At 34.4% G+C, this 22950-nt stretch overlaps 1 protein-coding gene across 1 annotated transcript in view; it reads left to right on the top strand.

Annotated features, from left to right (window-relative positions):
• slit1b (slit homolog 1b (Drosophila)) overlaps positions 1 to 22950 on the top strand; it is a 75476-nt gene that overhangs the window by 24337 nt on the left and 28189 nt on the right. Inside the window, exons 11-28 of the mRNA XM_048169063.1 lie at positions 3116 to 3187; positions 3353 to 3424; positions 8222 to 8293; positions 8475 to 8618; positions 8699 to 8862; positions 10713 to 10736; positions 10883 to 11027; positions 11484 to 11558; positions 11645 to 11788; positions 13295 to 13438; positions 13525 to 13691; positions 13884 to 14022; positions 14122 to 14190; positions 19406 to 19477; positions 19574 to 19645; positions 19821 to 19892; positions 21636 to 21799; positions 21874 to 21998. Of these exons, the coding sequence (XP_048025020.1) occupies positions 3116 to 3187; positions 3353 to 3424; positions 8222 to 8293; positions 8475 to 8618; positions 8699 to 8862; positions 10713 to 10736; positions 10883 to 11027; positions 11484 to 11558; positions 11645 to 11788; positions 13295 to 13438; positions 13525 to 13691; positions 13884 to 14022; positions 14122 to 14190; positions 19406 to 19477; positions 19574 to 19645; positions 19821 to 19892; positions 21636 to 21799; positions 21874 to 21998 (1936 nt within the window). The remainder of the gene's footprint in view (positions 1 to 3115; positions 3188 to 3352; positions 3425 to 8221; positions 8294 to 8474; positions 8619 to 8698; positions 8863 to 10712; positions 10737 to 10882; positions 11028 to 11483; positions 11559 to 11644; positions 11789 to 13294; positions 13439 to 13524; positions 13692 to 13883; positions 14023 to 14121; positions 14191 to 19405; positions 19478 to 19573; positions 19646 to 19820; positions 19893 to 21635; positions 21800 to 21873; positions 21999 to 22950) is intronic.

Raw genomic sequence — 22950 nt, 5'->3', positions numbered from 1 at the left:
ATCACTGCCGCTGTCAGAGCGCGATCATACCAAACGAATCGAGTGATGAATGCAGTTGGACATAGTGGTGAATTAGAGGTAAAAAATGATATAAATACTGTTCGGTTTCTCGCACAAACCGATCGTTTCGTGTCTTAGGACATTAATGTGTCGTCACGAGCCGCAGGGTTTAATTTGGACTTGTCTATGCAAGTTTTATTTACTCTTATAGTAGAAGTTCCCATCCACTAGCATTATTTGACTGACAGACGGCAACGGTTGGAGTTAAAAATCATCATTTGTGTTCTACTGAAGAAACAAAGTCACCTACATCTTGGATGCGCTGGGGGTAAGCAGATAAACATCAAATTTTCATTTTTGGGTGAACTATCCCTTTAAGGATTGAGATGAAGTCTGTTGGGTTTAAATAATTTTTCTGTCAGGGGCATATAAAAGTGTATAGCACGCATTGACTGAGATGCAATAAAGTTATGAGCCACAAGAAGGCTGTACTAGTTTTACCAAGATTAAAGGGCACATGTGAAAGGAAGTGCAGAAAAGTCACTTAATTATGGTAAAAATCTATTTTGTAATGGACAGCATCAAGTGGCTTATAGTATTTATTAATCAATACTCATTTACAATAGGGGTGTAACGATACGCTCAAGTCACGATACGGTACATATCTCGATACTGAGTTCACGATACGATACATATCACGATATTTTTAACAAAATGAAACTTAAAAATAAAAAACTTTAACAAATTTCAATAATTTTCCTTATTGTACATACAAGATCACATTTCAAGGTTTAATAAAAACCTTCTGTATTCAAATTAACAGCTGAATAGGTCTGTCTGTCACTGAAAAAAATGTTAAATTTAACATGAACTTAGAATTAAGAATAGGGACCGTTCATATATCTAAAAACGCGTGGAAGGCGCGGCTGCACCGCTTCTCCTTCTTTCCAAAGCACTTGTGCTCCTGTGGCGTCGGTCGTTGCTATGCAACCATGAACTGCGCTCTCCAAGAGGAGTAGGAAGTTTCAGCAAAGGATACATTTATTTCTAGCCCTTGCATTAGCTTTACTACTAGATATATTTATGGAGATAAGATATAAAAGTCACCCTGTACAGATATGATCAGCTGTTCGGCTGAGATTTTGATGTTTTGTTATGGAAAGGCCACAGCTGATCGGTTGGTTCTTGTCACATGACCTGTTGTGAGCTTGCGGCATTCTGAAAAGTTGAGAATTTTTCATCTCAACGCGAGAAACGTTTAAACCTGCTTGCAAGATTCGATGTGTGCGCAAAACACTTACTGAACTAAAGAGCTGATTGGCTGACACACCCTTAATATGCGGTGACAATCCGGCTTCTCTCACTGCCACCTCCATGTTGCAGAGTAGGTCACGTCGACAGCTCAACTAATAAGATTAGACTGCCATCATATCGTAAAAGTATCGCCATCACTCAACGATACATATCGTAACATTTTTGCATTGTGAAATATCGTACTATATATATCGTTACACCCCTAATTTACAACTAATAATATTTGTAATAAAAAAGGTTTAGACATGCTTTAGACATTCTACTAACTACAAGTAACTTTGCAACTACATGTCAACTAACTCTCATTAAAGTATTAGTAGACTGTTCTTAATATCTGCTAACACTTTATTTTGATGCTCCACCAACAGACATTCTACTAACTATAAGTAACTTTGCAACTACGTGTCAACTTATTCTACTAACCCGAACTCTAACCCTAACCTAACAGTAGACTGTTAGTAGACTATGTGTTGAAACTATGTTGATTTTAAAATTTAAAGTAAACATTTTACATGATCAAAAAGTTCACTTTTTAAAAGTGTACTTAAGCGTGTTAAACATAGTTCAGTCAGGACCACATAAGTCAAAAAATACCGTAGACAAACTTTTTAGTCAACTTTTATTGGCATATTTTACTAAAGTTACATTTGGCGGTATGGCTCTGTTCTAAAATCTCCCATTTTTTAAACTGGGAGAGCAGCGCAAATCCTCTCATTGAGAACAGAGCATGCATCAATGACAACAGAGTGACATTGATTAATTTAAACACAAGTTTAAAGAGGAGCTGGGGGAGGAGGTGGGTTGCAAAGCAGCGTGCAGTGGAAGCAGCCAAGCAGACAGACTGAAGCTGTGTTTAAATAATGCACCCTGTTTGAGAGTTGCCAGTTAAGTGCATAGGAATTGGATCAGCTGATATGGGTGATGTTGGAATTTGCTGATGTCAGCTGATAGCGGAGCTTGACTACAAGGCCTGCCTGAACTAACACAGAATTCTTGATCTGTGAATGTATAGTTACACTTACGGTGTTGTATTTCATTAATATTATATTATCTGCAAAAGGTTTTTTAAAAAATATACTTTTAAAATTTGAAGTACACTACAAGTGCAAGTTCAATACAGTTAAGCACACTTCTTTTTCACAAGGGTAGGCTACCAGTTTTGGAGAAAGTTACTTTTTCAAAAGTAATGGGATACAATATTGCTTTACTCACTAAAAAAGTAATTAATTGTATTACTTGCATTTTAGAGAAGAGAGAGAATTCAGTACTTTTTAGCAAACTTACTAAACTGAAAAGTAATATGTTTTACTTTTCTTTTTTTTTTAATTAACTAAAATATTAATGTGTACATTTATAAAGTAACAGGTTACTTTAATAAAAAAGTAATCTGATTAGGTAATGCACATTACTTGTAATGCATTACTGCCGAACACTGTAGGCTACATCAGATTTTGCATCAGTCAATTTGTTTTATAAAATGAGATTTTAATTCAAATGTTATTATATGTAATATTGCAAACTCGTACATACATTTCCACTATGCAATATATCAATATGTCTTGACTCTTTAGCTTCACATCTGGTGGGATTTAACCTTTCTTGACCAACATGGGTGCGATCGACCATTTGCTATGTGTCTTTGACATTGACCAGTGCTAAATGTCGTGCCCTTCACAGAACAGTATCCATGTTCATAAGGGATCCATGGAGAGAGACATTGGTACTAACAGTGCTAAACTGTAAAGCTAACCATCTACCCTTGGCATCCACTTGACCCGTTGTCTGCTTTTCTCTCTTTTAGACGATTAGAGCAGAATGGTATAAAGTCTGTTCCTCCAGGAGCATTTGCCTCCTACAAGAGACTGCGAAGAATGTGAGTGATCAGTGATAGAAACTACAGTGCAGTTTTTTCACAACATGTAATTGAGTAATGGAATAAATTCCTTCAGGATTTTGTTATCAAACAGAGGTTTGTTTTCCCCCATTAATATGACCATTACATCTTATATATTTCATAATTCTGTCTTTTACTCCATAGTGATTTGAGTAATAACCAAATATCTGAAATAGCCCCAGATGCATTTCAAGGCCTGCGCTCACTCAACTCACTGTAAGTGTTCATTTATAATGCGTTCGCTTTTTTTTGTTTTATGTATTTACATGCCTGACAATAGAGGGATGGAGAAGAAAATGCTGTTTTATATATATATATATATATATATTTATATATATATATATATATATATATAAAAATATATAAACCACATCATACATCATATCGTGAAAAAGCCTATATATATAAAAATATATAGCCTAATGTTTTATGATTTAATGTCCATTTATTTTAACTTGAGTTATTTTGAATTTAAATATAATTTACACTCCCAATTACACATCTAGTGATGTCCATTTTTATCTAAAATAATAGAAAAGATTGGTTTTAGTCAGTTTACTTCATTTTTAATAAAAATTAGGTTTTTGATAAATTTCAATCTGGTTTTAGATCAGGTCATAGCACAGAATCAGCTCTTTTTAGGGTAGCTAATGACTTTTTATTAAAACTGACTTTGGTACCAGTGTTGCCTTAGTTCTGAATTTTTTCTGAATTTTGCATTTGATACGATTGTCCATACTGTCCTTATTGAACGTCTAAGGCAGCATGTGTGCATCCAAGGAACTGCTCTAAATTGGTTTGTCTCATATCTTTAAAATAGAACCTTTTCTGTTAAAAATGGGAAACTTCTCAGCATCAATAACTTCTATTACCTGTGGGTTCCCTCAAGGTTCCATTTTTGGACCAGTGTAGTATAATATGCTTCCTCTTGGCTCTATTTTTAAAAAAAATATATAGTATTTTGTTTTTATGCTGATGACACCCAGATGTATTTGCTTCTAAAGTCTGGAGATGAAATATCTGTTAAATCACTTAAAAATGTCTAAAAGATGTAAAATGCTGGGTGAATAATAACTTTCGTCAGTTAAATGAAATTATAATTTTTTTGCAAATAATATAGCAATGAGTCTAGGTCCTATCATCTAATTTGCATACTTATGTCAAGAATTTGGGTTTTATTTGTGACACAGAGTTATCAGTTGTGATTGTGAATAATAGTTTCTTTCAACTGCGAAATATCGCTAAACTTAAATTTCTTATCTTTCAGTGATCTGGGGCATATTCTTCGTACCTCGCTTAATACATCTGAGATGATTTGAAAGATGCCAGATCTTCTAATCGTGATAACTGAACTCTGGCTAATTTGTTCTTCAAACGAATTTGCAGATTGGATTAAAATATCTGGATTAAGTTGTCTAAGATTACTGCGTGTTCTCGTGTTCCATGAAAAGGGCAGATGTATCGATAGACGAAACCACGATCAGCAATGCAGCGATTGGCTGGAGTCAAGACGGCAACGGAATGACATCATAGAATGAGAAAAGACACCTGACGAAAAACTTGATGAATTTCTAGACATTTATAAGGAAACAGCCAAGCGAATAAATGACAGAAGAATGACATAAATGTTATAATAGATAAATGAAATGTGCACTTTTTTTTTTTTTTTTTTACATGATTACCCAATTATTTAGGCTATATTCACAATTTCTAGTATTTGTACAGGCAATTTTTTATTTCAATGTTGTAATTAGCAACTAATTTACCTTTGAAGCATATTTGACAGCATTAATTAAAGTTTCTTAAGGGTCAAGATCAAGTTATCTGCGTCTCCTGCGCTTCATCAAGCCACTCCCATAATATCTGTCGCGGTTCAAATTCACAAATGCATGTACGGCATAGACATCTGTACATCATGTGTGTAAGACTCCAATAAAAATTATTACGTAATTATTCCCTCACGAATGAATCTTTCAGAGAGTAAAGCTGTCGGTGTCTATATTATGACACTACACGGCATTATAGTATTATTTGCAAATTTATTTTTAAATCATATTGTCCCTGGTTTACATTAGGGTACTCTTTTGGGAAAGTAGCAGTGGCTGGGACAGACTTTAGGCATCACCTCCGCTTAAAAAGATGCAATCTAATCCTGTTTACATGAAATAAGCCTGCTCCCGAGCAGGTTTGAGTTTACGGACCTGTTGCTATGACAGCAAGTCCATGATGAGCGTCGAAGAACCGAACAATCCAAGATCATGCCAAATCGCCATCAGTCAAATCCAGCTAAGTGAGTTAGCGACGTACGAAGAATATGCCCCTGGAGAAAGTAATTCATGCTTTTATTTCTTTATGTCTTGATTACTGCAATGCTTTGTACCTGGGTGCAAGTCAGTCTTCACCATCACGTCTTCAGAGTGTACAGTATGTGGCAGCAAGTTTGCTGACAAACACGAGAAAGAGTGATCTTATATACTACCTATTCTGGCTTCTTTACACTGGCTACCAGTTCATTTTAGAATAAAGTATAAGTACTTTTGTATACTTTTAAAGCTGCATGGACTGGAATATATGGACCAAATTATATTTCTGAGCTTATAAATTTTCATTACTCACAGAGATCTCTTAGATCACAAAACCAGAAGCTCCTTGGAATTCCTTGATCATGCTTAAAAGGCAAAGTAGACTGTGCTTTCTCAGTTGCTGCTCCAAAGATGTGGAATGGTTTACCAATGTCTATTAGATCCTCTACCTCTGTAAACATGTTTAAAATCTGTCTTAAGATGTATTTGTTTGATAAGGCTTTTGATACTTTGTAGGGATCATTTATTTTATCCCTTTGAAATTGTACTGCAATTGAACTTGGTACAGTCTGTGGGTTTTAAGGTGCTTTATAAATAAATATATATAAATAAATAAAATAATTATAATATAATATAATATAATTCATAGTTTTAGCAGTCCAGGTGTTTCACCATATTTAAACCCTGTAGACCCATATGTAATTTCAAACAAGCTGTATGTCAGGAAGCAGCGTTAGAAATGGGACTAGAAATTCTTGATGGACCTCAAGAAAATTGGTGTGCTTTTAACAGATAAAAGAATCAGAAAATAGAGGTATATGAAATGACCAAGTCAAAGCTCTGATTGTAAACCCATAAAAATGCTGCAGAGGCTTATAAAATAAGTTCTGCAAAAAATGTTGATATGAACATTACTGGTAATGTTTCATTTCACAACACTGACCTACAAGAACACTACTAAAGTGGCAAATATTGGAGCAAATATTTATTTTTTCCACAGCATAAAATTTCATTTTTTTGAAGCATTATTTTTTAAGGAGAGGAAAGCCTTTATAAACCAGCAGCAACACCAATAGGAATAAATAATTAATTCAAATTGCAATTAACAGATATTTTGCCAAGTAATATAGTTTATTATCCTGACTGTATGCTATGCTACACTTCACACATGAATATAGAATTAAATTTATAATCATAAAAGCTTATTTTCATTATTATTTGATAAATTAATTGGCTCGGCTTTGCTTACATTATTGTTTTGAGAATTACATATCCATTTATTCAAATCTGTAAAAAAACAGCCTTATGGGGTATACATTATACAGCCCTTATGTATATAATCATTTAATCTGCATATGACTGCTGTGTACATTTCCAACATGTTCATGCATGCAAGCTTATTAGTTATGTTGAATTATGCATTATGTTGCACGAAGAGCCCTTTGTAAACATGTTATGGGAACATCTCACCAGGGGTCTGATGTAGAGAGTGTGCGGTTTGTGTAAATATAAGAATGTTTGTCTAGCCTCCAGCATATATGCCTTATACGATTCAACTGAGTGAGGATGCATGTGATTCAGCTCAGTGGAAGACAGATTGGAGACAGCCTCTTAATGTACATGTCTGCCATGTTCTGTGACTTTTCTAAGTGATCAACTTAACTTTAACTTAAAATTACTGAGTTGTTACCTGTCCAAATATGGGAGTTTCTCAGAGTCATTGATTTTTTTGACTTGAGAACAGCTTAGACCAATTCAGTCTAATTTGCAAATTAATCACTCTGACTGGTTTTGTGAACTGGTTTAACTTATTATAAAGATTTAATTTATTAGTATTATTCATTCATGACTCAGTTATTATTAAATTGGAAGAAGTCATATCTAAAATTAAACAAACAGATTGTTAACATTTCATTCATTCATTCATTCATTCAGTAATGTCCAATTCATGATAGAATCATTCTATTGAGTTGTATCTATAGTGAATCAGTTGAACTGCTTCACAAGAAATGGTCTGAATGATTCATTCACAAATCGGTTCTTGTTCAAGGAATCGGTCAGTTGTTAATCCAACTCATTACAAGTCATACCTGTCCAAAAGATTTGGTTCAGGAAGTCATTAGTTGTGTTCTCCTTATAGTGGAGCTGCGCAGACCAATCAGTGTATGACATCAAAGTACCGTGAGAGTGATTAGAGAGCAAATGGTTCTTGCGGTACTTTGATGTCATACACTGATCGGTCTGTGCAGCGCCGCTTCAATTCGAACATACATGTTGTATTGTTGACTTGAGAATTCAGTCTAATTTGCGAATGGATTGCTCTGACTGGTTTTGTGAACCGGTTCAACTGATTCATTAAAAAGATTTGATACATTAGAATGATTCAGTCAGAGATCTGAAGTTACAATACTTATATTAAAAAAAGTCATATCTAGAGACCAGAATATCACTGAGACTTGGAGGTGGGCCCTTTTGACTGCAGCAAATTTCACACAGGCAGGAAAATCATGAAATGTAAAAATCTTGTTTAACCTAATAGGGCTTTTTGCAGACCTTTTGTGCTTGTGGCAGTATTTAAATTTATGTATAACTTTGCATCTGAATGGTTAATTTTTATGAAATCCACATGTTTACCTAGCCCTGCAGACTTGGTAGAAATGAAACAATTTATCAGCACCATTGTATCTCATGTTCATATTTTATTTCACAGGGTTCTTTATGGAAATAAGATTACAGATCTGCCTCGGGGAGTTTTTGACGGATTGAGTGCATTAGAGTTACTGTAAGTACTGAAAAGCCTGATGTAGATCACCTCTGATGCTTATGTCAATGCAAAATTACCACCCACATGAAAAATGTCACAATGCCGTTGCTTAATGGTCCGTGAATAAGGTAGCACACTGAAACCGCTTCATCCAGACAGTCATTGTAATGTTTGAGATCTCTGTTTTTTTTTCTTTCAGACTACTAAATGCCAATAAAATCCACTGTGTTCGTGTCAACGTCTTCCAGGACCTTGAGAACTTATCTCTATTGTCCCTGTACGACAATAAGATCCAGATTCTAGCCAAAGGCACATTTACTCCTCTGAAATCCATTCAGACTCTGTAAGAGACTTAATATAATGAACATTAAAATAGACACACACAGTATAATCAAGAGGTTTTATTGTTCGCTTTCTTTTTAGTCACTTAGCTCAGAACCCGTTCGTCTGTGACTGTGGATTGAAGTGGCTGGCTGATTTTTTGCGATCCAATCCGATTGAGACCAGCGGCGCACGATGCTCCAGTCCTCGACGGCTCGCCAACAAACGCATCAGTCAGATCAAGAGCAAGAAGTTCCGCTGTTCGGGTACAATACACAAAAACAATGTGCAATTATTTACAAATAAATTATTTATAAATAATTATGTACATTTATTTATAACTAATAATTGCGAACATTTATTTATTTGTTTTAAATTGCACTCATAACCTTTAATTGGGAAACAATTTCGGGTAATTGTGTAGTACTTGTGTCTCAGAGCAATACACAAGTAGGTGTAGCTGGAGCCCGGGATCTTCAAAAGGGGTGGAGCAAACTCCAAAAAGGGGTGGAATACACAGTAATGGTGTTTTTGTTCCTACGTGAATCAATTGAGGGAATTTTTCAATCACTAACTCATTTAGACAGTTGTTTCAGACAGTTGTTTTGCTCAAAGATTGTCACTTCTTTTTTCCTGAATAAATCAGTGTTTTTGGATAAAATCAGTTGAATAAATCATTCACTGACTCAATCATTGACAGTCACTTGTTTTGTTTCTGAATTAATCAGTGTTTTTGAACTCATATAGACAGTCACTGGTTTAATTACTGAATGAATCAGTGCTTTTGAACAAGTCAGTTAAATGAATGATTCAATGACTCACTTATATAAATAGTCACTGGTTTCATTCCTGAAGGAATCAGTGTTTTTAAACCATTTTGGTTGAGTAAATGATTCAGTGATTTGCTCATGAAGACAGTCACTTTAGTTCTTGCATGAATCAGCGTTTTTGAACAAGTCATTAAATGTATGATTTAATGAGTCAATCATATAAACAGTCAAGGGTTTCATTCCTAACTGAATCAGTGTTTTTGAACAATTTCGGTTGGGTAAATGATTCAGTGACTTGCTTATGTAGACAGTTACTTGTTTTGTTCCTGAATAAATGTTTTTGAATTAATCAGTTGAATGAATGATTCATTGACTCAGTCATAGCCAGTCACAGTTTAGTGCTTGAATGAATCAGCATTGTTGAACAAATGCAAATGATTTAAAGGGGTGGTATAATGCTATTTTACAAGATGTAAAATAAGTCTCTGATGTCCCCAGAGTGTGTATGTGAAGTTTTAGCTCAAAATACCCCACAGATAATTTTTTATAGCATGTTAAATTTGTCACTTTTTGAGGGTGAGCAAAAGCGCTCCGTTTTTGTGAGTGTCCCTTTAAATGCAAATGAGCTGCTGCTCCTAAGCAGAGGATGGGGTTTCAAATTCATTGATCAGCATATTCTGTCATGATAATCTATAAATCGCTCATGTGGTAACTGTTGTAAGATGCCTACAGAGCCAGAGAATATATGCTGCATGAAGAACAGGTATAGTTTAGTTGAATTACGGTTATAACTTATGTTGGCATCTTGCTTTTATGATATTCTGTTGCATTTGTGTTACATACTGTATTGCAATAACATGGCCTCACCTCTTTGTTGTGTGTTCTCGGGGGCAGGGTTTATGTAAATTTAAGGGTTAATGATGTCACCAACCTGGGAAGAAGCTCGTTGTAGTCCCTACCAGCCGTTTGTTGTAGTCCTTAAACAGAATTCTTTAAAAGAAAATATCTCCCTTTGCTTTGAACTTTGAGCATCAAAAAGACTTTTCTCATAAAGACAGTCACTTTTTCCTGAATGAATGTTTTTGAATGAATCAGTTGAATGAATGATTTATTGACTCAGTCATAGTTAGTCACGTGCTGCTACCTACTAGCATAAAGAAAGAGTGACTGAACATCACACAATCAAACAGATTAAGTGTAAATGCCAGTATATTAGAGAAGATCTTTGGTTTCAGTCTTTAATTGTCCAGCTTTAGGTCTCAAATCTACATCTGTGCTGGCTTCATGTTTATCTATCTTTCATAGCAGCTGTATTTTCTGTTTTCTTGCATGTGTTGCCATAACAGCCAAGGAACAATACCACATCCCAGGTAAGTTCTGTCTGTTAAGTATCTCCTTTAGACAAAAATCTGTTTTTGTATATGTAGTAGTATGTTACGCAAACCAAATAATGGCCCATTTATACTCTCCTGTCATTAATGGTGGTTCTCTGAAAGCATCTTTATATTTGACTCAGGTGCAGAGGACACACGTTTGAATAAGGACTGCAACAGCAAGCCTGTATGTCCACCCAAATGTCGCTGTGAAGCTACTGTAGTGGACTGCTCAAATTTACGCTTAACCAAGTTCCCAGAGCACCTTCCGCTTTCTACAACTGAACTGTAAGAGAATACAAAAGAATAAAAGAATTACAATTACAATATGTGAGATAGTGAGATGCCTACGTAGGGAATATTTTTAAAGATATCCACAATATGCACTCGATACGAAGACTGTTTAAGGTAGACTGCATAATTGTGCTGCCTTCCTTGTGATAACTTCTTTTGGCCTTTTTTCCTGTGTGAAAATGTTGATCCCAGAATGCTTTTTCAACAAGCTCAGTGGAAAAAATCCATTAAAGTTTGCAGATGAAGCAACAGAAATGTTGATTATAAACACAATTCTTAAAGTACCAAAAGTTATTGATAAAAATAATGCAGTCTAATTAAAAATTGAGTGTTTAACCCAAAATGTATGTTTTGTGTATTTTTGTGCTGCTTCTACCTTTATAGTATCACATTGTTAGCTTAGAAACATGCTACTGTAACTCTACATTTATTTCATTGTCTTTCTTTCAGACGTCTCAATAACAATGACCTCTCTATCCTGGAGGCAACAGGACTCTTTCGGCCCCTCACACATCTCAAGAAAATGTGAGATTGACATTTTTGTACTACATAATACAATGAAACAATGCCAAAATACACTGTATTACTTAGTGATAAACTTTCTCTCACAGAAACCTTAGCAACAATAAAATCACTGAGATTGAGGATGGAGCTTTTGATGGTGCATCCTCTGTGGTTGAACTTCACCTGACTGCCAACCACCTGGTGTCCATACGTGGAGGAATGTTCCGGGGAATGGATGGATTACGCATGCTGCAAGTGTCCTTTTCATTATCATTTCTGCCACAGCATTTCCTTCACTCTTGAGAAGCATACTAGATAACTGGTTGTGGTTTTACATACCTAAAATAGTTTGAAGTTAGTTTCAAGTCTGTATTTTTGCCACTAATCAGTTGCCAATGGATACAATTAGAGATAATTTTTTTGAATTGATTGAACGATTGATTGATTGGTTGGTTGAGGGGTTGGTTGGTTAATTGTTGGTTGATTGATTGATTGATTGATTGATAGGATGACTGATTGATAGTAGGTTAATAGATTGGTTGGTTGACTGATTTGTATGGTAGGATGACTGATTGATTTTTGGATTAATAAATTGTCTGGTTGACCAAGTGATTGGTTGGTTGATTAATAGATTGTAGAGCTGAAAGATTAATCATTAAAAGATCGTGAACTTGATCTCGAAACACCCACACAATCTCATTCCTAAATGACAACGATTCGGTCATATCTATTAAACCTTTGACATAATCATACCGGAACATTCAAATCTGCATTGGCACTGCCGCTGAGCCAGAGAGAGCAGTTGTCATGTACAAGTATGATAAGTACAGCTTCACAAACAGTCTTTTCAACCACATAGTATCATTTCCATGTTACAAATATTCAAATCATCACAGAAGAACTGGGATAAAAGTATGTAGTTTGGATATAAACACTGATGTATACGGTAGTGATCAAAATAGAGCAAATCACCTTTTGAAAGTAATTTGGTGCTTTAAAAAACAATTACATCATTGAACCACTAGGTGGAGACAAGTGACTTTAAATATTGTAGTTGTCATTGAATCATTTATTCAAGAGTTTTTTTTCAGAAATGCTGATCCAGTAAACAAGTAAACAAATAAAGTATTTATGAGTCATTGAATCATTCATTCAAACCATTTTTTAAATAATACATTCAGATTAATTAAACATTTTAAACAGACTGCAGCAATTAACATTTTGTCAGAACCTCTAGTAAATAAATTGTTAATTTGTTGTCTGTTCAGAATAGTGGGAGAACCGTGAACTCCTTTTTGAAACAAAAGAAATTCTCAATTTATCCAGAATCATGCAGCTCTAATAGATTGGTTGACTGATTGATTGATTGACTGACTGACTGGTAGGATGACTGATTAATTGGTTTGTTGGTTGGTTGATTGATTGTTAACTTGATTGATTGACCATTGGTTGACCGATTGATTGGTTGGAAATCAAAATAAATGAAATATTGAAGTTTGAAAGAATGAGTCTTTATTGTTGAGCTCTGGTATTAAATTAATTATCTCAGCTGTATAGGATGTTAATATGTTTGTATTTAAGCTGTCCATTTTTTTTAAAAGTATTATTTACAAAAAAAAAAAACACTGCACAATTGTACAAATGTATAATTTCTCAAGAACAATCTAAGCAAACACAGCCGTTCTGGATTTATTTTCATTGTTCCTCACGGTCTTCCTGAGGCTACACTGTAAATCCTTTTTTTCTGTCATTGTTAGGATGCTCAGAAATAATCGCATCCGTTGCATCCACAACAGCAGCTTCTCAGGCCTGCAGAATGTACGTCTGCTCTCGCTCTACGACAACCAGCTTACCACGATCATGCCTGGAGCCTTCGACATGCTGCCAAATCTCTCCACCCTGTAAAAGACGCTTGTTCTTGCTGCTTTTTATGAATGTATATATGAGCTGAATATATGCTGTATGTTAATCTCATTATCATTTTCAGAAACCTGCTTGCAAACCCTTTTAATTGTGACTGTCGTCTGTCCTGGGTGGGAGACTGGCTACGATCTCGACAGATTGTGACAGGGAACCCTCGCTGTCAGAACCCAGCCTTCCTTAGAGAGATCCCACTGCAGGATGTGGCAAAGCCAGACTTCCTCTGTGAGAAGGGTAAATGGACTGTTTGGGTTTTTTTAGATTGAGTTTATCGTTGTCTCTGTACTTTATTTTCATCATTTGGCAGGCCGAATGCACTCTTTTAATTTAAAGTATTTAATTTAATATTGGCTAACTACTCACCAACAGTCATGCCATCATTTCTATGACTGTATTTCTAAATATATCTGTTCCATATACTTTCAGCAATCATTGAAGATGACATGAGCTGTGTCCCTAAGCCAGAGTGTCCAGAGGAGTGCACTTGTCTGGAGACGGTGGTGCGCTGCAGTAACAAACACTTGTTCGGTTTACCTCGTGGCATCCCACACAATGTCACTGAACTGTGAGTCATGTTCGAGTGGGCGCAAGGGTTTATGCAGATGATTCGGGATTCCTGTCTGGCTGTATTTGGATGTCTCATAAACTCTTTATGTCTCCATAGATATCTAGATGGGAATCTGTTTGTTGCGGTTCCCAAAGAGCTCTCGGCGTTCAAACACCTGCAGCTGGTGTGAGTGTTAAGCTTCAGCTGTGACCTCTGTTCACTCCAGCACTCCCATATCAGTCTGTTTATTAGATCAGATTCAGTTTTATTGTCTTTGTGCAGTTAGTAATATAATATTATATAATATAATATATATACATATACAGGACCTAAAACTTTTTGCCACATCTACCAAAGGCCGGTGACTTAAGAAAATGTACTGGACAAAACTATTTTTTTACCATCCATGAAACAAAACCAGCCAGTTATGACACCAGTATTTTAGATACTAGTGAAAATTCACAATCCTCTATTCCAATTTCGAAACCACAGCTAAAACTACTAGCTTAACTAATATAATTTTAATAACCTACATTTTTAAAGACAGTAATAAAATATAAGAAAAAAATAATCAAATTACAAGCAATAGCACAAATAAATACAATACAACAAAGATATAAATGAAGTAAACAGTGCTTTTCAGGCAGGTCTAACAGTAGTTTTCAGGTACAGAAATTCAATAAAGTAGTCTCACCAAATAAATAACACTGCATATTCTTCATATCCTTTTTAAAGTTCAAGAGCAGTGAGTGATTTTTTTTTTCTTTGTTGTTTGGTTAACATTAAAAACACAGACAGCGCAGCAGCAGGATTATTAGGATGCTGTCACTTTAAGAGCTAATGCACAATTCGAAGACATAACCGACTATGTTTACTAGGATACTCGCCGAGATGGGCATTTTTTGATGTATTTTTGTGTGAATTTTGTCCGTTCAAGCACAGGAAGGCATTAAAGGGAGCTGAACTTAGTATTTGCACACTTTCTGAGATGTGCCTTTCAGGGCGCGCAATTTCAGATGTTGAAATTCTCACATAGCTCACCCCTGAATATTTACATTGGAAAGGCTTAAATTTTCGTGATGATGCAGCACTGACCCGTCAACTCTCCCGAGCGTTGTTCACATTTGTTCACATTTGTTCACATTCATGTTCTAATGACATTACATTGTTAGAATTCATAAAAATATCACCGGCCATCTGGCAAATAACAGCATTTCATATACTCGCCAACACCGATTTATACTCTCATTTGGCGCTTGGCGAGTGTTAATTTTAGGCCCTATATATATATATATATATATATATAACATTTATTATTATTAGGGGCCAAGCACCGAAGGTGCGTAGACACCTATTGTATCCGTTGGCGTTCCTATTATTATTATTCTGCTTCTTCCGCTCTGGAAGTCTATGGCAGCCCATAGAACCATATGTTAAAAAGTTGTGAAATTTGGCACACAGTTAGAGGACAGTCTGACCTTTGTCCATAGCAAATTTGGAGTCTCTAACTCAATCCCTCTAGCGCCACCAGCTGTCCAAATTTGCACTTATGTTTATGTTAATAACTTTTGGACCGTAAGGGTTAGAAACCAAATTCGGTAACACTTCATAATAACGTTCAGTTATAAGTCATTTGTAAATTATTAGTTAATGATGAACTAATCATTTACAAAACATGATTATATGTTTATAAATGATTGATAAGTGATATGTTAATATTTTATGAATGTTTTATTAATTCCGTTATAGGTCATTTATAATTTATTAGTTAATGATCAGTGATTAGTTAATGATTATTAGTAAATTATCATTAGTAAATGATCAGTATATGATTTATTGATGAAGTTGTAAGCTGGTCTGTGTTCAAAAGCACAAACATGCAGGTATGCTAAAGCAGTATTTTTAAGAAGAGTAATTTATTTGTTTTGAAGTGGATAAACATTTATAAATGCCTTACAGGTGATTCCATTGGATTATATTAAATCCTTTCACTCGTCAGCACAGACTTGTGTTCTGTGTGGAGTGTGTGGGGTCTAGTGATGAAGTGAACCTCTGAACCGGTTTTACCTTCCACTGAAGCTCACATCAGGTGCACAGAGTTAAACACTCCATGTGCGTCAGACAAGACAGCTGTCTATACCCTCACCAGTCAGCACTTACACTGCAGTACACACTACAAAGCGTTCAACACCTATTATAGATGATGTGTAAACGCATGAATAAATCATTTACAAAGCTTTCTGCATACCCTATTCTAAAGTCTAAACTATTCATCACTTATAAATGTTACACATAATTTGATTTTTTTTTTTTTTTTTAATAATATAAATTTTAGGCTTGGGTGAAGTGATGGAGTGAGATGATAATGTAACAGGAACATCTGCAAATGATGTGTAACACATTTATAAGTGATGAATAGTTTACACTTTAGAATAAGGTATGCAGAAAGTGTTATAAATGACTTGTATACATATACAAATAATTTGTAACAGGTAAGAAAGGTCTATAAATGATATAACATTTACAAGTGAAGAATAGTTTACACTTTAGAATAGGGGATGCAGAAATTATTCATGGGTTTACACATCATCTATAACAGGTGTTGAACACTTTGTAGTGTGTACTGCAGTGTAAGTGCTGACTGGTGAGGGTATAGACAGCTGTCTTCTCTGACGCACATGGAGTGTTTAACTCTGTGCACCTGATGTGAGCTTCAGTGGAAGGTAAAACCGGTTCAGAGGTTCACTTCATCACTAGATCCACACACTCCATACAGAACACAAGCCTGTGTTGACGAGTGAAAGGTTTAATATAATCCACTGGAATCACCTGACTGTAAGGCATTTATAAATGTTTATCCACTTCAAAACAAATAAATTACTCTTCTTAAAATAGTGCTTTAGCATACCTGCATGTTTGTGCTTTTGAACACAGACCAGCTTACAACTTCATCAATAAATCATATACTGATCATTTACTAATGGTTTGTTCAACATTTGTTCATGATTAACAATTGTTAATTGAGACAATGATACTAAAACAATTTTGTCATAAATACTTCAGTTATTATAAGTGATAAATAATGTCTTAATTAATAGCTTATAAACCATCTACTAATGATCTGTTTGATTTATTTGATTAAGATAACTTACAACACATTTGTAAATTGTTAGCATAACATGTATTAATCATTTATGAACGTATATTGTAATGTTTTGTAAATGATTTGTTCATCATTAACTAATAACTTATAAGTGTCTTGTAACTGAATTTATAAAACATTCATAAAATATTAGTAGATCACTTATCAATCATTTATAAATGTATATTCATGTTTTGTAAATGATTTGTTAATCATTAACTAACTTATAACTGAACGTTATTATAAAGTGTTACCCAAAATTCTTTTTTCCCCTGATTCCTTGGGTCAAGACGAATCTATGACGTCATTTTCCGTCATGAAATTTTTTTCTCCATTTTGAATTTTCTGAAAAACCTACTTTTTCGAACTCCTCCTAGGCCGTTACTCCGATTTTCACGAAAATTGAACCAGATCATCTTCAGACCATGCCAACAAAAAGTTATGGAATTCAAGTCGATTCCTCAAACCGTTTTTGAAAAACACGCGAACTAATTGTACGAAGTGCTTGCGAAAATAGACTTAAGGCTGTATCTCTGCAACTCTTTATCGTATTTAGACCAATCTTGGTACATGTCATCACAAGCATGACCTGAGTAATCATGCAGCGTTTCGGCGCAGCGCCACCTACTGGTGCGGAGATGTGAAAAATTGATATTTTTGCTTATAACTTCTGATGGGTTTGTCCAAATTTGGTCCCGTTGGATTCGGGGCAGCATGCCGAGTCGAATGATTACCAATTTTCCCATAGCGGACATTTTGGCTGTCGACCATTTTGAATTTTGTGCTAAAATGCTGTATTTTACGAATGCATTAGCATATCGTTACGAAACTCGGTATGGGTCTTTGGCACCATGCCCTGACAATGCACAAAAAGTTTTGGCACAGCGCCACCTTGTGGACAAAAGTTATAACAAAATTTACAAAAATGCTAATAACTTTTGACTATATTAACCGATTGTAATGGAACTGGTCTCAGTCGATTCCTTGGGTCATGCTGAGACCACAGATATCAAATTTGCCATAGTCTGCTGAACTTCCTGTCCGCCATATTGTTTTTCTTGAAAAACCTACTTTTTCAAACTCCTCCTAGACCGTTGTTCCGATTTTCTCCAAAATCGAACCGTATCATCTTCAGACCATGCCGACAAATAGCTATGGATTTCAAGTTGATACGTCAAACAGTTTTCGTATACCGGAGCAAAGAATTTGAGGCGTGATGCAAAAACGACTCTTGAAGCTGTATCTCTGCAATTCTTTGACATATTGACACCAAACTTTGCAAATGTCATTGTCACCTCACTCTGACCATACCACATTAATTTGGTCACAGCGCCACCTATTGGTCGAAAGTGATGAACCAGTAAATCCTCATTTTTGATCATTTTTCAGATCTTTTGCCTAGAATGATCTTATTAGGTCTTTAATTGCTCATTGTTGCAGTTGGTCTGATGTTCCCAGCCATGTTGGCTGGCTTCTTGTGCCGTTTTTGTGCTTGGCCCCGTAATTGCTGCTTGCAGCTATATTTATTATTATTATTACAGAATTCATCACATGCTATTACTATATTATATACTATTATGTATATTAATGATAAAATTATTAATAATAATTACTAATAATAATTATTGTTGTGTTATATACAATTAAAGAGAGAATATTATAATATTATATTATATAGATTATTATTAATAATAATAAAATCTATTAACATTGTTCTTGTTATATTGGTAACACTTTAGTATAGGGAACACATTCACTATTAACTTTGACTTTTCCCTCAGTAAACTCCTAATTTACTTCTTATTAATAGTTAGTAAGATAGTTGTTGTTAAGTTTAGGTATTTGGTAGGATTAAGAATGCAGAATAAGGCATTAATATGTGCTTAATATGTACTAATAAACAGTCAATATCATAGTAATATGCATGCTAATAAGCAACTATAGTTAAGACCCTAAATTAAAGTGTTACTGCATATTATATATATAATTAGTAATATGTTACAAGTTCTATTATGTATTATTATATACATTAATAACAATAATAATAATAACAGTTGTTTATTATTATTGTATGTTTCACTTGATGAGAGTACAAATGATGACAAATAATAAAATTAATAACAATAATAATGACATTAAAACTAAAATAAATTTGTAGTGAAAAAAATTAGAATTTTTAATTATTATTAATTATTTTATTATTATTATATGTTTCACTTAATGACAGTACATATAAAATATTTTTGTGCTTTATTTCAGTGACCTGAGCAACAATAAAATCAGTTCCTTGTCCAACTCGTCTTTTGCCAACATGAGTCAGCTGACCACACTGTGAGCCTGAAACATACACAGACACTTTTCCATTGAACGCTGTTGACTGCGAATGTGTTTCTATAATCATCTGGCTTGTGTTGTCATGATTTACAGCATCTTGAGTTATAACGCCCTGCGCTGTATCCCTCCTCTTGTGTTTAAAGGACTGTCCTCTCTTCGACTGCTGTGAGTTTCTCTCAAATCATGTTTCTCTTGTGCCATCACTTTTACCTTATTGTCTTACAGAAATTCATGTTTTTATGATTGTTAAAGCAGGTTGTTTTAACTGAAATATAAATATAATTGTTTGACCTCCTCTCAACCCACATGTTTTCTCCTCACTGTTGTCCATTTTTTGCAGATCTCTCCATGGCAACAATATATCTGAATTACACCAAGAAATCTTCAGAGATGCTGCATCTCTATCACACCTGTGAGTCACACCTGTTTTGTCTCTATACATTCACACATGTATATAAAGACAAGCAAGCCGCGATCACACTTCTCTCTGTCTTGCCTGCACTTAAAGGTATATATCAAACATGTCCAGGTCATATTTCACCCCATAATCAATAGATTAATTTATTTAATGTATTCTTTAATTTATTAAAATTTTGATTTAGCTTTTATTTTCATTATTTTAAGTTTAATGATTTATTATGTGCTTTTGTCATTTCTATTAGTTTTTAATATTTTATATATAGCTTTCCATTTTAGTTTTATTTCAGATAGTTGTCAGGGCACTACTTCTAATTTTTGTTAGTTTTTTTAAGTTTAAATTTTCATCTAATATTTAAATTAGAGCTGTCAAATGATTAAAATGTTAATTGTTAAACCAGTTAATTAATCGAATTAATCACACATCTTGTTTGGCTGAGAAATTACCCTCAAAAGATCATTTAAAGTCATTATTGTGTTATATGAGAAAAACATCAAATAGACATTACAAAAAGTAGCTTTAGAAACAAATACTGCTATTTGATTCAACATAGAATTTATTACACATAAACCTTTAGGCTTCAATGGCCATGTATGTTTTTCAATAGCTGCATTGAGGTCATTGAATCATTCATTCATTTGATTTGTTCAAATGACTGATTTGTTCAGGAATGAAGTAAATGGCTCTCTTTATGAATGGGCCAGTGAATCATTGGTTCACCCGAATGATTCGCTCAAAACGCAGATTTATTCAGAAATGAAGCACCGCTGTGTATTGCTCGGAGACACACAACAGTTCTGCTCTGGCTTTATTGGTAATATTTTTGTTGGCAAAAATTAGCAAAAGCAGGCAATATTGTGTCTAAAATATAACACAGTATTAACTTCTTATTTATTGAACTGTTATATAAAAATCAATATCACATTTGCACTTGTGCTATTCAAGACAAAAAAAAATTATGTTGAAAATTGACATTTTTATTATTGTTTAAATATGTTTATATAGCTTTAATTATTTTTTATTTCAGTTTGATTTAGTAATTTTCATTAACACGCAGCTAGTTACATGTTTTTTGCTTCTTAAGATAAATTTTTGAATGTAAAATTTATATTTTATTTTGTTTTAGCTTTATTTCAATAAAAGCAAAGTGCTTTACATAGTTTAAAACTATTTATCATTTTTTATTACTTTTTTAATATTTCTATATAGCTTATTTTTTTTATTTTTTTTTTTCAGTTTTTGTTTTAGTAAATTTGTGTAATTTATTTCAGTTAGTTTCCAAGGCTTTTTTTGCTTTTTAGGTTTGTTTTTAATCTAATATTTATATTTATATTTTAGTTTAGTTTTATTTCAATTTCCGAATATTATTTTTACATTTTAATACTGTCATAAGTAATTATTTTATTTGGAAATTTTAAGTACATTATCTAGATCTAAAAAAAAAAGAAAGAAAAAAAAGTTTAAAACAATTTAAGACAATTTAAAATGAACAAAAATCTATAAAAAATTAATGATGAAAGAAAAATGTAAATCATTTTTAAATTAATTACAGTAAATAATAAGGAAAAATATAAAAAAATGGACATCAATTTTACAACTGTCAACAATTTTGGATAAGCCTTATGGATATGATATGAATGCATGAATTTACTGTCAAACAAATACTCACCATGTCAGCCACCTCATTTGTTTTGCATTTTACCTTCATATGTGTTTTCTGTGATTAAATTTCTCAAGGGCCATTGGTGCAAACCCGCTGTACTGTGACTGTCGGCTGCGTTGGCTTTCTGATTGGGTGAAAAGTGGGTACAAGGAACCTGGTATCGCCCGTTGTGGCGGGCCTCAGGGTATGGAGGGAAAACTACTGCTCACAACACCAGGCAATACCTTCCAATGCACAGGTGGGTGAAAAACATTACAGAAAGAAAGGCCATTTTCCTTCAGAATTATGCATGAGAGGTCTGATCTTCCTCAGGTCCCGTGGATCTGTCTGTCTCTGGGAAATGCAGCCCATGTTCTTCAAACCCCTGCCAGAATGAAGGCCGGTGCCACAACGACCCCGTACATCAGTACAAGTGCAGCTGTCCACAGGGTTACAAGGTCCTGATCACACATTACTGAGAAGTACAGTACTACTGATGATATATTCCAGGACAATATACCTGATATACTGTCAGTTAACACAATAATTTCAACTCGTCCCCAAACAAAAATCGCAGTGACTTTAAATCTGAAGGGCAAACACATTAGTGAAATTTCACGGCCAAAAAAGGTCCATTGTCTGTTGTCAGGGGTAGATGCCATCATTTCAGAAGTGAGGGGGACAGAAATGTCAGGTGTAATACCGGTTTTTATCTGACCTTTGTTTAACTGACAGATTTTATTTTTCAATGCATTGTGCATTAAGTGCTCATGGATTTTATACAATGTAAAAAAAAATACTCACAGCATAATATTAGAACAAGGCAGAAAATATACAGTACCTATCAAAAGTTTGGAAACATAATTATTGAATGTTTATGAAAGTCTCTTCTGCTCACTAAGGCTACATTTAAAAATGCTGTAAAAACAGTAATATTGTGAAATAGTATTACAATTTAAAATAGCAGTTTTCTATGTGAATATACTCTAAAATGTAATTGATTTCTGTGATCAAAGCTGAATTTTGAGCTTCATTACTCCAGTCTTCAGTGTCACATGATCCTTCAGAAATCATTCTAATATGCTGATTTGCTGCTCAAGAAACATTTCTGATTATTATTACCAATGTTGAAAACGTCTCAGTTACATATGTAACGTACGTCGGAACTGACCGACAAATTGGGGATCGCTTTAGGAGATTAATCTATTTCAAATGAAAGAAAAATGAGCCAATGCATATTGGCATGCGATAATTGCAACAGCCACTCTGCAGCGCAAGGACACCATCTCCCGGGGAGCAGATCCTCTCATCTCTGGGTCGCCCATCTCAGGACTGCTTGCTCTTATGCTTGCTGGCTGGTTTGGCAGGGACCTGGACGGGCTGGGTGTTCCCCTTGCGGCCGCGGGGGGC

The sequence above is a fragment of the Megalobrama amblycephala genome, linkage group LG2 (genome assembly GCF_018812025.1).
Source record: "Megalobrama amblycephala isolate DHTTF-2021 linkage group LG2, ASM1881202v1, whole genome shotgun sequence".
In the NCBI taxonomy this organism is placed as follows: domain Eukaryota; kingdom Metazoa; phylum Chordata; class Actinopteri; order Cypriniformes; family Xenocyprididae; genus Megalobrama; species Megalobrama amblycephala.
The sequence above is the reverse complement of the archived record's forward strand: the minus strand, read 5'-3'. Positions and strand labels throughout refer to the sequence as shown.